This window comes from Somniosus microcephalus, chromosome 17 (genome assembly GCF_052327205.1).
Source record: "Somniosus microcephalus isolate GS21.2 chromosome 17, FLI_Smic_1.0, whole genome shotgun sequence".
NCBI classification, from domain to species: Eukaryota; Metazoa; Chordata; class Chondrichthyes; order Squaliformes; family Somniosidae; genus Somniosus; species Somniosus microcephalus.
This window is the reverse complement of record NC_141003.1, coordinates 69,907,685-69,923,616: the sequence shown is the minus strand read 5'-3', so window position 1 is coordinate 69,923,616 and position 15,932 is coordinate 69,907,685. Positions and strand designations below refer to the sequence as shown.

At 47.4% G+C, this 15,932-nt stretch overlaps 1 protein-coding gene across 8 annotated transcripts in view; it reads right to left on the bottom strand.

Annotated features, from left to right (window-relative positions):
• The window catches only part of strip2 (striatin interacting protein 2), a 75,150-nt gene that overhangs the window by 36,052 nt on the left and 23,166 nt on the right, over nucleotides 1-15,932 (bottom strand). For all 8 annotated transcript variants that reach the window (XM_086010627.1, XM_086010623.1, XM_086010624.1 and 5 more), the window contains 5 exons: nucleotides 14,870-14,933; nucleotides 11,998-12,069; nucleotides 5,356-5,430; nucleotides 2,743-2,840; nucleotides 376-502 (listed from right to left, as the gene is read on the bottom strand). In XM_086010627.1, the coding sequence (XP_085866753.1) occupies nucleotides 376-502; nucleotides 2,743-2,840; nucleotides 5,356-5,430; nucleotides 11,998-12,069; nucleotides 14,870-14,933 (436 nt within the window). The remainder of the gene's footprint in view (nucleotides 1-375; nucleotides 503-2,742; nucleotides 2,841-5,355; nucleotides 5,431-11,997; nucleotides 12,070-14,869; nucleotides 14,934-15,932) is intronic.

Here is a 15,932-nt window from a genome sequence, read left to right as displayed (position 1 = left end):
CTCGTGAATACTTCCCCATACAACTGACCAGCAACAGGATACTTGTGGGAACATGTGATAACTGTTAATCCTCCCCAACTCATCCCTGCTTATATATCTTTATTTTATTGGCCATTTCCCCCTAGGTGACCCCGTTTTTCAGTCCATCCAGACTCAGTGCCTTCGCTGCCGAGATTGCAAAGAGGCATCAACTCGCAGACTCCCACCGGTGCTCCTTGGTTGGCCACTAGGAGGCGCAAGGCACCCAGTTTAATTTCCCCATGAGGCGGCCAGAGGACACCTCGATCGTCACCTGACATGGCTCAAAATCAGGAGGAGCACAGAGTTCGGGAAAGGAAACCCACGTCCGCCTATTCGCTCCGTGTCTCTGTTCACCTGGTAGATGTGGTTGAGCTTGAGATGCTTGAGTAGCAGAAGCATCAGCGCCGAGATGGCTTTCACAATGATCTCCTTGTGCCTGTTGACGTCAATCCCTAGCTTCATGCTTTGTAGCACAGTGATGCTGCATAAAATGTAACAGAGGAGAATCTATCACGGTAAAATATTAAACGCTCGATTGTGATTACTTCCTCTATGAGCTAACTTAAAAAGATAGACAGTTCCGTGCATAATAGCATCACCCAGTGTGGTACTGGTGTATGGTCAGGAAACACCACCAGTGTGGTACTGGTATATGGTCAGGAAGATCCCAGGTTTGATCCCGGTTTTCATTTAGTCAGCTGATCTCAGCCCAGGTGACAGTTCACGACAGTTGGCTGTTGTGTCCTAAGAACTTAAGAAACAGGAGCAAGAGTAGGCCATACGACCCCTCAAGCCTGCTCCGCCATTCAGTAAGATCATGGCTGATCATCGACCTCAACTCCACTTTCCCGCCCGATCTCCAAATCCTTTGATTCCCTTAGAGTCCAAAAATCTATCTCAGCCTTGAATATACTCCAAAGGCTCAGCATTCACAGCCCTCTGGGGCAGAGAATTCCAAAGATTCACAACCCTCTGAGTGAAGAAATTCTTCCTCATCTCGGTCTTAAATGGCCGCCCCTTATCCTGAGACTATGCCCCCTAGTACTACACAGTCCAGCCAGGGGAAACAACCTCAGCATCTACCTTGTCAATCCTTCAGAATCTTGTATGTTTCAATGAGATCACCTCTCATTCTTCTAAACTCCAGAGAGTATCGGCCCATTCTACACAATCTCTCATCATAGGACAGCCCTCTCACCCCAGGAATCAATCTAGTGAACCTTTGTTGCACCGCCTCCAAGGCAAGTATATCCTTCCTTAGATAAGGAGACCAAAACTGTGCACAGTGCTCCAGGTGTGGTCTCACCAAAGCCCTGTACAATTGGAGCAAGACTTCCTTACTCTTATACTCCAACCCCCTTGCAATAAAGGCCAACATGCCACTTGCCTTCCTTATTGCTTGCTGTACCTGCATGCTAGCTTTCTGTGTTTCTTGCACGAGGACACCCAAATCTCTCTGAACACCAACATTTAAAAGTTTCTCACCATTTAAAAAATATTCTATTTTCTATTCTTCCTACCAAAATGAATAACCTCACATTTCCCTACATTATACTCCATCTGCCACCTTACTGCCCACTCACTTATTCTATCTATATCCCTTTGCAGACTCTGTGTTCTCCTCACAGCTTACTGGCCCATCTAGTTTTGTATCGTCAGCAAACTTAGATTACACTTGGTCCCTTCCATCTAGGTCATTAATCTAGATTGTAAATAGCTGAGGCCCCAACACTGATCGTTGCGGCACCCACTAGTTACAGCCTGCCAACCTGAAATAGACCCATTTATCCCTACTTTCTTGTTTTCTGTCCGTTAACCAATCCTCTATCCATGCTAATATATTACCCCCAACCCCATGGGCCCTTATCTTGTGTAATAACCTTTTATGTGGCACTTTATCAAATGCCTTTTGGAAATCCAAATATACTACATCTACTGGTTCTCCTTTATCTATCCTGCTAGTTACATCCTCAAAAAACACTAATACATTTGTCAAACATGATTTCCCTTTCATAATGTGATTACGCAGAGTCAACATGGTTTTATGATTTTCTAAGTGCCCTGATACCACTTCCTTAACAATGGATTCCAGCATTTTCCCCAACAACTGATGTCAGGCTAACTGGCCTGTAGTTCCCCGTTTTCTCTCTGCCTCCTTTCTTGAATAGCAGTGTTACATTTGCTACCTTCCAATCCGCTGGGACCATTCTAGAATCTAGGGAATTTTGAAAGATCAAAACCAATGCATCCACTATCTCTGCAGCCACCTCTTTTAGAACCCTAGGATGTAGGCCATCAGGTCCTGGGCGAGGGAGGGCAGAGCAGGTGGGGGGTGGGGGGGGGAAATAATATCAGCCAAAGTCTCTCCTCTTCTCCCCCTCCAGGCAAGAGAGTCCAACAGCTTGGTCTAGGCTCAGACATGAAGATTAATCACGGGGACGATGGTCGCATCTCACGAGCTTCACAAGTCATGAGTGAGACAGAAGTGCATCGAGTGTTGAGGTAGGAAAATGGAACCATGGCCCAATGTGGGAGAGTGCCTCCGGAAGTGGAGGGGAACAACACTGGAAAACCAGACCTTCGTTCAAGGGATGGCGTGAGGATAATGAACGTATGGAAAATAATAGACCTGTTACTTTATGGGTAATGTTCCAAATCAGGACACACACACAGAAATGCGGAAAGGAGTCTTGGAAAGTATTGTCTGAACAAACCACTCACGGCATCTCCTCAGGCAGGACATCGGCCAAGATATTGATGGAGTCGGTCTTTGCCTTGGATGTGGGGGCAGCAGCCAGCTGGATCTTCAGCAGTGCTATCTGTAGAAACAAAATAACCCACCACCCCTTCAAAAACTGTTATCTGAGAAAGAACATAAGAAACAGGAGTAGGCCAATCAGCCCCACGAGCCTGCTCCGCCATTCAATGAGATCATGGCTGATCCAATCTTGGCCTCAACACCACTTTCCCGCTCTCTCCCCGTACCCCTCGACTCCCTTGTAGTTCAAATGTCTGTCAATCTCCGCCTTGAATATATTCAATGACTCCGCCTCCACACAGCTCTCTGGGGTAGAGAATTCCAAAGATTCATGACCCTCAGAAGAAATTCCTCCTCATCTCCATCTTAAATGGGCGACCCCTTATTCTGAAACTATGCCCCTAGTTCTAGATTCCCCCATGAGGGGAAACATCCTCTCAGCATCCACCCTGTCAAGCTTCTTCAGAATCTTATGTTTCAATAAGATCACCTCTCATTCTTCTAAACTCCAATGAGTATAGGCCCAACTTGCTCAACCTTTCCTCATAAGACAACCCCTTCATCCCAGGAATCAACCTCGTGAACCTTCTCTGCACTGCCTCCAATGCAAGTGTTTCCTTCCTTAAATAAGGGGACCAAAACTGTACGCAGTACTCCAGGTGTGGTCTCACCAGCACCCTGTACAGTTGCACCAAAACTTCCCTACTTTTATACTCCAGCCCCCTTTGCAATAAAGGCCAACATTCCATTAGCCTTCCTAATTACTTGCTGTACCTGCGTGCTAACTTTGTGTGCTTCATGTACTCGGACCCCCCGATCCCTTTGTACTGCAGCATTTTGTAGTCTCACTCCATTTAAATAATCATTTGCTTTTTCATTCTTCCTTCCAAAGTGGAGAACCTCACATTTTCCCACATTATACTCTATCTGCCAAATTTTTGCCCACTCACTTAACCTATCTATATCCCCTTGGGCGCGATCGTGCCAGCCCTGGGGAGGAGTGTATGGAGGCGGGACTGCCGGGAAAATGGCAGAATTTGGGGGCGGGTGCCCAACACACCTCTGCCATCTTGCCAGGAAGTGGGTAGCCGTTCCGCGCCGGGTCCCGTCTCCTTGGAGGCGGAAAGGGGATTACAGCCACTTAACTGCCTGTTAACAGGCAGATAAGAGGATTATCCCCATTTACCCACAAAAGTGCGGGCTTCCCGAAGGCTGCGAACCCTGCTAGGGTCACCGAGGCAAGCCGTGGGTCTGCGGAGGTCGGATGTTTGCAAAAGAGTGCTGTGAAGGTAAGTGATGGGTGCAAGTGTGGAGAGGTGAGTATGTGAGGTAAGTGGAAAGTGTTAGAAAAAGTTTATTTACCTTTGTTTCTTCCTGCAGGCTTCAAGAGTTGGGTATGTGGAGTGTCTCGCACCTCCGTGGCAGAGATTACAGATGGCCACATTCTCCAATGCAACAACCATCTAATTTCTGCAGAAGAAAGAGGTTTGATGAGTCTTGAATTCAAGAACTCACCAAACTACAGAGAATGTCAGTGTTTGACAGCTTCACAGAGCGGTCAAACGATGACAATTCATGTCAAAACTTTGACAGATGAAATGTCATACACTGACGTTCTCTGTAACCGGCTTCCCCTTAATTGGCCTGCCAAGTCCGCTGGGCGGGCTTAACAGGTCAATCAAAGAAAAATAGCGTGGGTTGGCCACAAATCGATGGAGGCGGGACATCAACCCGACAAGCAGCAGTCCTGCCTCCAACGTGCCCCCATTGGCAAAATCGCCCCCTTTGTGTCCTCCTCACAACTTGCTAACTCCTTCAGCACTGCACTGGAGTGTCAGCCTAGATTTTGAGCTCAAGTCTCTGGAGTAAGGCTTGAAACCAAAACCTTCTGACTTGGAGAGGCTGCCAGTGAGCCAAGACCGACACCCGAGAAGGTAAAAAAAAAACCATTGCGGAAATGAGTCTGTCCCTGTGCGATACTGGTTTCAGAATAATATGAAGCAGGACCAATACCAAGGGAAACAAGTTAAAGAATTAGGAACTGAGGCAGGCGGAAGGAGGGAAACAAATGATAAGATTTAATGCTTTGTAGCGTCCCCTAGGGCTGAGCTTGTAAAGTCAGCGTGCAGCGAAGACACACCCGGAAGGTCCCAGGTTCAATTCCCATTTGGGTCTCAGGGGTGTGCCTGGGGAGAGGAGAGAGAACTCAGCAGATTCCCGCTCCTGATTCATTGACCTCTTTTCAGGGGAAGGGGAAAGGAAAGCAAGGAAGAAAATGCGCAAAACAAGAAATGGAGCAGAAATTATAGGGGTTGTACAGAGCAGGACACTGAAGATTTGATCCCCAGTCTGTGTTGATCTCAGCCACAATGACACCTCTGGCTGAGGCACCAGAGGATGACCAGCATCTTCGGGAGGGGAGGTGCTGCGGGCTCCTGTCAACCTGGACTCCTGCATCAATGAGCGGGGGGTGGGGTTAGGAAATTAGGAAAACAAAAGAATGGCACTGACAGGGATGCCGGCTGCGTGCAGCCGCACTGACGGGGACGGGGGGGCTGTGTACAGCTGATACTCACCATATACTGAGGTAGGCTGTATAACATTCCCTGATACAGGACCTCAACCGGGGTCTGCTCCACCTCCTCAGCTCCCTGCATTTAAGGAAAAGGCAGAATTCCAATCATTTTATTTAATGCTACTCGGTATAGTCTGTTAGTAAACTACACGTCAATCGTTACATTTCACATCTCACTTTAACTCGAGTTGGGCGAGGATATTTCCCTTCCATTTGCCAAGATTGCATTAAATTACCATGAACATTCAGCCACTATATTGTATTACGTTACCATGAGTATTAAGCCCTTTATATTGCAATGTTACCATAAGCATTAAGCAGGTTTCCCCATTTTATACTTGCATGGATGGGGCAAAATATGCCCCTCCGAAAAGCCTGTGGCCCAGCTGATTAAACCCCTTCCTCCCACGGGCTCTGCACAGTCCCTCCGGCACCAACTGCACTCAACCCAGTCCTGAGGGAAAGTTCTGCAACAATTTCTACTCTTTCCTTCAAAATGTAAATCAACTAAACTCTAGAAAATCTATGAATCTCTCAATACTGGTTACCTCATTCAGCAGTCTTTCCATGCAACATTAAATGTAAATTAGGAACAAAAAAATTTTGAGAGGGTCTTAGAAAAAGGAACTTCCTCCAAGAGTGGGGACATTTGGAATCACCGACTGTTGAGTCTGTGTTTCCAAATGTAGTTATGCTGAATAACTGGACACAGACAACAGAATACTTAAACAGGTCTTTAGTAACTGAGGGTCAGGGCTGAACTGAAATACAATTTGCTCCACAGGGTTTATATACCGGTGTGGTCACCACTGGTACTACAATATACAGGAGCCATCAGAAAGTAGTCCATCACCTTAAGGTAGTCTCTTAAGGTGGTACAGGTTACATACACTACAATTCCTCCCCTTTTAGCTTAACAGTGTACACCCCAATTTAAACATTACATGGATAACATATATACAACTTTCATACAAAACTGTTCAAAGATTCAGTCTCTGAGGAGGCCTCCTGATCCGGGCCGGATAACGCCTTTCAGGGGTCTCTGGTTCTCGTTGCTGGGGTGACTCATCCATTTGATCTCTTATGGATTGAACATCATCATGTACGTTCGAGTCTGAGGTAGATGCTACAGGCTCAATAACTTCTTCAACTGGTGTCTCTGCCATAGACATGGGGTCGACCCTTGTTCTCGATTCCACAAGTTGGTCAGCATGACGTCGTATTACGTTCTCACCAACGTCTACCGTGTACATCAAGGGTCCTGGTCGGGCACGAATTGTTCTGGATTGCCATTTATCATTCCTATAGTCCCTGGCCAACACTGGTTGTCCTACTTCGAAACTCCGAGTGGCCTTGTTATTTACGTGCTGGAATTGTTTGTTTGCGACTTCCCTACGCACATTGGGTTTTAACAAATCCAACCGGGACCGCAACCTCCTGTTATAGAACATTATGGCAGGGCTTTGATTTGTCACTGCATGCGTGGCGTTTCGATATGCCATCAGGAAATTGCCCACCTTGTGTTGTAGTGGAATATGGTCCTCGCTCATGGCCTTTAATCGCCTTTTTGAACGTTTGTACAAATCTCTCGGCCAACCCATTGGTAGCCGGATGATATGGGGCAGATGTATAGTGTTTCACCCCATTCTTTTTCATGAATTTCTGGAATTCTTCTGACACGAACTGTGGTCCGTTGTCTGAACATATTTGTTCCGGCAACCCATTCCTTGCAAATATGGTTCTTAGAACTGCGATCGTCTTTTCAGAGGTAGTGGTCGACATCTTAATCACTTCTGGCCATTTAGAATGTGCGTCTACCGCTATCAAAAACATGGAATCCATGAATGGACCTGCAAAGTCGATATGCACACGTTGCCATGGGGTTGAAGGCCATTCCCACGGATGCAGCGGTGCAATTGGAGGTGCGTTTTGAACTTTTTGGCACCCTGAGCAGCTTTTAGTCAGATCCTCTATTTGTTTGTCGATACCTGGCCACCACACATAAGCCCTAGCAAGGCCTTTCATCTTGACTCCCCCCAGATGACCTTCATGCAGTTCCTTCAGAACTCTCTCCTTTAATTTAGGAGGAATAATCACCCTTGTTCCATACATCAATGTTCCTTGACAGACGGACAGCTGTTCTCGTCTGGCTGAGAATGCTGGTAACAGTGGGTCGCCATGTGCTGGCCATCCCTTCACTGTCAAATCGTAGACCCGAGACAGTGTCGGGTCGTTTCTGGTCTCTCTCTCAATACCCGCATTGGTGACTGGTAAGCATTTGATGATGGTCGAGTGAAATATCTCGACAGGGTCAACTGCCGGTGCCTCTTCCGCTGTAGGTAGTGGCAGGCGTGACAACCCATCAGCATTACCATGTTGCTTTGTACCTTTGAATTCGATATCATATTGATGTGCCCCTAGGAAAAGGGACCATCTCTGAAGCCTCTGCACCGTCATAACCGGAACACCCTTCTTAGGGTTAAAAATGGAAACCAACGGCTGGTGATCTGTCAGCAGTGTAAACCTTTGGCCTTGCAGGTAATGGTTACATTTCTTAACTCCCCACACGAGGCTGAGAGCCTCCCTATCTATCTGAGCATAGTTGCGCTCTGCGGAGGTCAATGATCTGGATGCGAACGCGACTGGCCTTTCCAAGCCATTTGTAAACTTATGTGAGAGCACTGCCCCGATACCATATGGAGAAGCATCACAAGCTAAGCGAATAGGCAGCGTTGGGTTAAAGTGAGCCAACACTTCCTTAGAGGTGATCAGTGCCTTGCTTTTTTGAAAAGCCCGCTTACAATCATCGCTCCACTTCCATGGTACTCCCATTTGCAAAAGAGTGTTCAGCGGGTGTAACACCGTGGATAAATTTGGAAGAAACTTGTGGTAATAGTTAATCAACCCGAGGAACGACCTCAACTGGGATAAATTTTCCGGAGCGGGAGCTTTCACGACATCTTCGATCTTGTCAGGTGACTTATGAAGCCCCTCCTGGTCAATGACGTGACCGCAGTACTAGATTCGCTTCTGAAAGAACTCACATTTCTGGCGATTAACTCCGAGTCCATATTCTTTCAATCTGGTGAGCACCTGCTCCAAATTCGCGAGGTGTTCCTTATCATCATCTCCTGTAATCAGAATGTCGTCCAGGTAGCATTGTGTGCCTGGAATTCCCTGTAATACCTGCTCCATGGCCCTTTGCCAAATCGCTGGAGCCGATGCCACTCCAAAAACCAGTCTATTATACCGATATAAGCCCTTGTGTGTGTTGATCGTGAGATACTGGCGTGACGCTTCATCAACTTCCATCTGTAGGTATGCCTGCGCCAGGTCTATCTTGGTGAAGTGTTTCCCGCCAGACAGCGAAGCGAAGATATCCTCAATCCGCGGAAGCGGATATTGCACCGTGTGAAGAACCGGATTAACGGTGATCTTGAAATCGCCACGGATGCGAACCTTCCCAGGTTCCCCCGGCTTGTTGCTCAACGAACGCTTCATGACGGGAACAATGGGTGTGGCCCATTCGCTCCAGTCCACCTTTGACAGTACTCCTGAACGTTCTAGCCCTTCCAGCTCTGCTTCCACAGCAGGTCGTATTGCATAAGGTACCGGTCTGGCTTTGAAAAATTTTGGGTTTGCATGTTCTTCAACCTTGATGTTTGCCGTAATTCCTTTCAGTGTTCCCAGTCCCTGTTGGAACACCTCCTTAGCATCGTCCAATATTTTGGACAGTCGTTTAGGTTTGACGTCGTCCTCTTTACAGGAATCTACAGTTAGTGCTTGTAAGGAATGCCAGTCCATATTTATTCTCCGGATCCATTCCCGTCCCAGTAGTGGCGGACCTCCCTCAGGTAACACATACAAGTCCATTCCCTGACTTTCTTTACCATTGTAGACCACCTTTACCTTTATCTTTCCGATGGGGTATACTCTTTGCCCCGTGTATGTTTTCAATACAATCTCCGTATCCCTCAGGGGAATGTGTGAGAATAACCCTTTGTAATCTTGCTTATTCATGACCGTCAATGCCGATCCAGTGTCCAATTCCATCTTCACTTGGACTCCTGCTATCCGAAGCATGACCCAGATAGTTTGGTGGTCTGCTGTGTTACCCACATTATGTATTTTTAGACAACCCAGTTCCTTACTGCTGGAGTCTGAATCCGTCTTCTGTTCATCCGAACTGTTCTCTGTCACCTTGTGTACTTTTTTGTACTTCTCCTGCGGCGACTTTTTGTTGCTGGTCTTCTTTCCTGACCGGCATACTCTCGCTATGTGACCAAGTTTGCCACATTGCCTGCATTCTTTATCTTTGAACCAGCACTGGTTCTGATCATGCGTTGTCCTTCCGCAACGATAGCACTTTACTGCGCCCAATGCCATTTCATTGGTGCTGAATTCCGATGGCCTTTGCTGCATTTTTGCAGTGCCTCGTGCGATGCTGCAATGCTGAAAGCTTTGTCCAGCGTAAGATCCTTTTCCTCTAGCAGTCGCTTCTGGGTTCCTTCCTTTAGTAGCCCACACACGAACTTATCTCTGAGCGTCTGCTAGTCCTGTACTGAACTGACAGTACTTTGATAACTTGCGCAGTTCGATTAAGAATTCAGCGTTGCTTTCCTCTAAGCTGAATTCTTCTGTAAAATTTAAATCGTTCCGCTATCAGCAGCGGCGTGGGGTTTAAATGCTCTTGCAGGATAGTAACAATATCCACGAAACTCTTTCCTACCGGTTTATCTGGTGTTACAAGGTGCCTTAATAACCCGTACGTCTTCGCACCCATCGAGTTTAATAGGGTTAGTGCTTTCTTATCCACCAGTACCTCATTCGCTGTACAGTAAACTTCAACGCGTTCCACATAAGTGGCCCAATCTTCTACATCGCTATCAAAAGCAGTGATGTTACCTGTTTTTGGCATCCTTGTTGAGTTTCCTTTATTTTATTTTATTTTTCAAAATGGCGGCTTCCTGCGCTTGGCGGCTTTTCCCGCGCTTGTCTTCTTCCCCCGACTAAAATGGTGATTACCGCGCTGTTGCCGTTCTCGCCTCCCAGCGGTCCTTTATTTCCCCCGACGCTGCTGCTCTTGTTCCCCGCCGCTCCCGCGGTCCTCGTGGACATTAATGCTTTTCTGGCTGCTGCGCGTCTCTGCCCTGATTGCAGTCCGGCCCCTGACACCGGCTGCGGTCGTGTTCTCCGCCCTTTTCTTAGTTTTCCCTCCCCTTCTCCCACTGACAACTCGGCCGACTTCCCCTTCGTGCCGCTCGATCGGGCTTACCCGCCGCTGTCGTAGAAGGGATGATCACTGCCTGTTGCTGATGGTGGACTTCGTGGCCAGCAAACCAACCCGGGTTCCCGATGGCCTCCCGTGCGCCCGATGGCCTCCCGTGCGATGCAGTGCTCAGCAGGATGTGGAGGGCGGATGCCCCTTTTCGACGCCCGTTCTGAGGACGAAGCTTCCTTGGATGCAAAACTGCCGCTAGGTACGATCAGACTCGTCGCCACTGTTGAGTCTGTGCTTTCCAAATGTAGTTATGCTGAATAACTGGACACAGACAACAGAATACTTAAACAGGTCTTTAGTAACTGAAGGTCAGGGCTGAACTGAAATACAATTTGCTCCACAGGGTTTATATACCGGTGTGGTCACCACCGGTACTACAATATACAGGAGCCATCAGAAAGTAGTCCATCACCTTAAGGTAGTCTCTTAAGGTGGTACAGGTTACATTCAACTACCTTACAGAGTCGGTGTAGTGTATCAGGCAATTGGGGGGGGGGGGGGGGGGGAATCATTGACCACTCGGTGGGCGAGTTGGGGCGCTCAAGGGACATCTCCATGGCCTGCTCTCATGCCCTACTGAATAGACTTTTCATCGAATGGCATTACCATCGCTGAATCCCCCACCATCAATATCCTGGGGGTCACCATTGATCAGAAACTTAACTGGACCAGCCACATAAATACTGTGGCAACAAGAGCAGGTCAGAGGCTGGGTATTCTGCGGCGAGTGTCTCACCTCCTGACTCCCCAAAGCCTTTCCACCATCTACAAGGCACAAGTAAGGAGTGTGATGGAATACTCTCCACTTGCCTGGATGAGTGCAGCTCCAACAACACTGAAGAAGCTCAACACCATCCAGGACAAAGCAGCCCACTTGATTGGCACCCTATCCACCACCTTCATTCACTCCCTCCACCACCGGCGTACCGTGGCTGCAGTGTGTACCATCTACAAGATGCACTGCAGCAACTCGCCAAGGCTTCTTCGGCAGCACCTCCCAAACCCGCGACCTCTTCCACCTAGAAGGACAAGGGCAGCAGGTGCATGGGAACACCACCACCTGCAAGTTCCCCCCCAAGTCACACACCATCCTGACTTGGAAGTATATCGTCATTCCTTCATCGCCGCTGGGTCAAAATCCTGGAACTCCCTCCCTGACAGCACTGTGGGAGTACCTTCACCACATGGACTGCAGCGATTCAAGGTAGCTCACCACCACCTTCTCAAGGGCAATAAATGCTGGCCTTGCCAGCGACGCCCACATTCCATGAATTACTAAAAAAAAAGTGTGCTTGACTAAGAGCCCTCTCTCATCCCATACTTCATGTATCATTGGACGGGTTCACACTACACGATCCTTACCAGCGACACTGGGGATTTCTGCAGCTCCTCCTCCTTCTTGGCCTGTACCTCTCCGATAGATATGTACTTGTGCTAATCAAGGAAAAGTGCAAACACAATTTTTTGTTGTAAAAAACCCAAAATACTTTTCTCCACCCAACAGACGCCTCGACATGGTTTGCATTGTCAGCTCTCGCCCCTCGATGACCCATTGAAGTGCCGGCTCTTCATGGGTGATTCAAGGCAGGCAATGGCAGCAGGTTATTGCACCATGGAGGGCATCACACCACAGCACAGGCCCACTCCTGGCCTCACCCCCCAGTAGTACAACCGACAGAATGACAGTTGGGACACAGCACCGTAAGGCTCACTAAAACCCTATGGCTACTCAAGGTCGACCGAACCCTGTGGCACGAGATTGTAAATCCGGCAAACAAGTCTGTCCAAGCTGCCCGTATCCTAACTTGCACCAGGTCCCGTTCACCCATCGCCCCGTGCTCACCGACCTACTTTGGTCAAAATAACCCCTACCATGTGCTCAGTTCACTGACATTAAGCTAACTGGAAGATGTCATTTGTAAATGCAGCCACTTGAAAACATTTATAACACCAGGGCTGGGCACCCTGCTCTGCAGAGTCAGCTGATCATGGACCAGTGGTGTCAGGTAGTCAAAACAGCCTTTCTTGCAGGTAACGTGTTCAGGGTGTGAAACATGAGATGGACAAGCAGCAATTTGCCAAGGCTTCTTTGATAGCACCTCCCAAACCCACGAACTCTACCATCTAGCAGGACAAGGGCAGCAGGAGCATGGCAACACCATCACCTCCAAATTCCCCTCCAAGCCACACACCATCCAGACTTGAAAATTTATCGCTGTCCCTTCATTGCCGCCGAGTCAAAACGATGGAACTCCTTCCCCAACAGCACCGTGGGAGTACCTTCACAAGGACTGCAGTGGTTCACGAAGATGGCTCACCACCAAGGGCAATTAGGGATGGGCAATAAATGCCAGCCTTGCCAGCAACACCCACATTCAGTGATTGAATACATTTTTTTTTTTTATAAAGTCAATCGGGAGTGGAAGACTGGTGCCAATGTTTGCCAGAATACCAGGAATTCATTCCAAAAACAAACTGAAAGGGGAAAACTGTTCCGGGAGAAATTTCATGGTGGATCTGATGGCCATGGAATTCCAGGACATTTGCTGCCCTGCTAACTGTTCTGAGAAATAAAGTTCTGAGAAATAAAGTCACTCCATAGGAGCAGTGCAGCTGCTGTGAATGTTCATCTACTGGAAGAGCAAACTCGCATTTATATATAGCGCCACTCACTCGGGACATTGCAAAACGTTTCACAGCCAATTAGTTACTTTCTGAAGTGTAGTCGCTCGTTATATAGGTAAAATGGCAGCCAAATGGGCACAGAAATCTCTCAAACTGGAAATAAATGGTTAAAATTCTTAAACTTAATTTCATGTCCAAGAGGCACCAGGAGAACCAGTCTGTACATTTGGTCTTCCTAAAAGACTGGATTTATTTCCAGAAGCCTTGCCTATCCTGCAGAATTTCCTCATTTGTTTTACAAATTAGCCCTCATCAATAAGCTACCTATATTCATCGTCGCAGCAAAACATGTGGAGCAGAAAGGATATTAATCCTGAATCTTGGTGTGGGGCTGAGAGACAGAGAGAGAGCGTGGGCGCCGGGGGGGGGGGGGGGGGGGAGAAAAGAGACGAGCGCAGGCGGGGGGGGGGGGGAGAAAGGGAGAGGAGAGGGAGATATACAGACTATGCTTAAATGAGAAATCTTCTGAAACTCCCTGCCTATAAACAATATAGGACCTAAAAATACCGGGGTCGGAATGTGGAAACTTGTCACAGACAAAACACAGACCAAGAGAAGCATCTAACCAGCGCTGGGCCTCGTGAGAGAGAGCTTGGTGTGGACACAGGTGACAAAAATGAAAAATTAAAAAAAACGTTTAATTTCCCTTGAGCACGAAAAAAAAAATCACCAGAACAACAAAGATAAGTAGAGACAAGGGAGGCCATTAATTCCATCTAGCTCAACCTTCCACAGAAAACTAAGATCACCAACACAGCGTCGAATTGCCTCGAATGATTCTAGAGTTTTTTTTCCTCCATCAGGAAGATGGTCTTCCCAGGCAGGATAGTGGAGGAAAAAACTCTAGATTCATTCGAGGCAATTAGGCGCTGTGCTGGCGATCTTAGTTTGCTGATGGATTCCCGTCATTTTACCAATCCAGGATTAATGGGGTTGTGTCTTCCTAGTTTTCTCTAGTCATCTTTTTTTGAAACTAATTAGCACGTTGCTTCCCTGCATTCAGCGACTTGCTCATGAGGAGCGTCAGCATTTTCTAGATTTCAGCCCCAGTCTGACTCAGCACCCCCAGGTACATGCACCATCCTCCCCGCACCATTGGCTGGTTTTCAGCCTGTATTCGATCGCCAGGCAAGTGAAGTCGGTTGGCATCAGTAAGTTTAGCCATAGAGCCTCCACTAATGGGTGGGTTGATTATTGGTATCTTCTCCAGTGAGTCCTTCCAGCAAGCAATCGTTTAGTCCATTTTTAGTTCCTCCGATAGGGATCCCAATATCAGCAGCGGAGAGAGAGAAAAGGCTTCCGGTATAGAGCCCTTCATCAGGAAACAGAGAAGATGTCTGCAGTTCCGATGAAGGGTCTCCTCCTAAATCGTCATCCTGATCTTTCTCTGCCAGGTGCTGACTGACATGCGGCGTGTTTTTTTTTTTTTTAAAAAACAGCATTGCTTATTTTTGTTTCGCTAAAAAAAAACACACATACACAAAAATATTTTAAAGAAATAAAAACTCTGCATGATTCGGAAGGATTGTGTTAGCATTTGCTCTCCTACCTGTTTCAGGGTTTTTACACTTTCGTGGATGGGCCTGGGCAAACCCACTAGAGTATCGGTGTCGCTGGAAACAGATAAAGCACATGAACATTTTAAATCAACGAGTGAACAACACAAGAAATAGGAGCAGGAGTAGGCCATTCGGCCCTTCGAGCCTGCTCCGCCATTCAATGAGATCATGGCTGATCTTCTGCCTCAACTCCATTCACCGGCCCTATCGCCATATCCCTTGATGCCCTTACTAGTCAGAAATCTATCGACTTCGATTTTGAATATACCCAATGACCGAGCCTCCACAGCCCTCTGGGGTAGAGAATTCCAAAGATTCACCACTCTCTGTGAAGAAATTTCTTCTCATCTCAGTCCTGAATGGTCTACCCTTTATCCTGAGGCTGTGGCTCCAGGTTCTAGACTCCCCAGCCAAGGGAAACATTCTCCCAACATCCATCCCATCAAGCCCTATAATAATTTTGTATGCTTCAATGAAATCCCCTCTCATTCTTCTGAATTCAAGAGAATACAGGCCTAGTTTACTCAATCTCTTCTCACAAGACAGGAATCAATCGCGTGAACCTTCGTTGCACTCCCTCTATGGCAAGTATATCCTTCCTTAGGTAAGGAGACCAAAATTGTACACAGTACTCCAGGTGTGCTCTCAACAAGGCCCTATATAATTGGAGTAAGACTTCTTCACTCCTGTACTCAAATCCTCTTCTAATGAAGGCCAGCATACCATTTGCCTTCCTAATGGCTTGCTGCACCTGCACATTCACTTTCAGTGACTCATGTACAAGGACACCCAGGTCCCTTTGAGCATCTGCATTCCCCAATCTTTCACCAATTATGAAATACTCTGCCTTTCTGTTTTTCTACCAAAGTGGATAACTTCACATTTATCCACATTATATTCCATCTGCCATGTTCTCGCCCACTCACTGAGCCTGTCGAGATCCCCCTGAAGCCTCTTCACAGCCTCTTCACAACTGACACTGCCACCTAGCTTTGTATAATCAGCAAATTTGGAAATGTTACTGTCATAAATCGAAACTTCTACAAGGAAGTA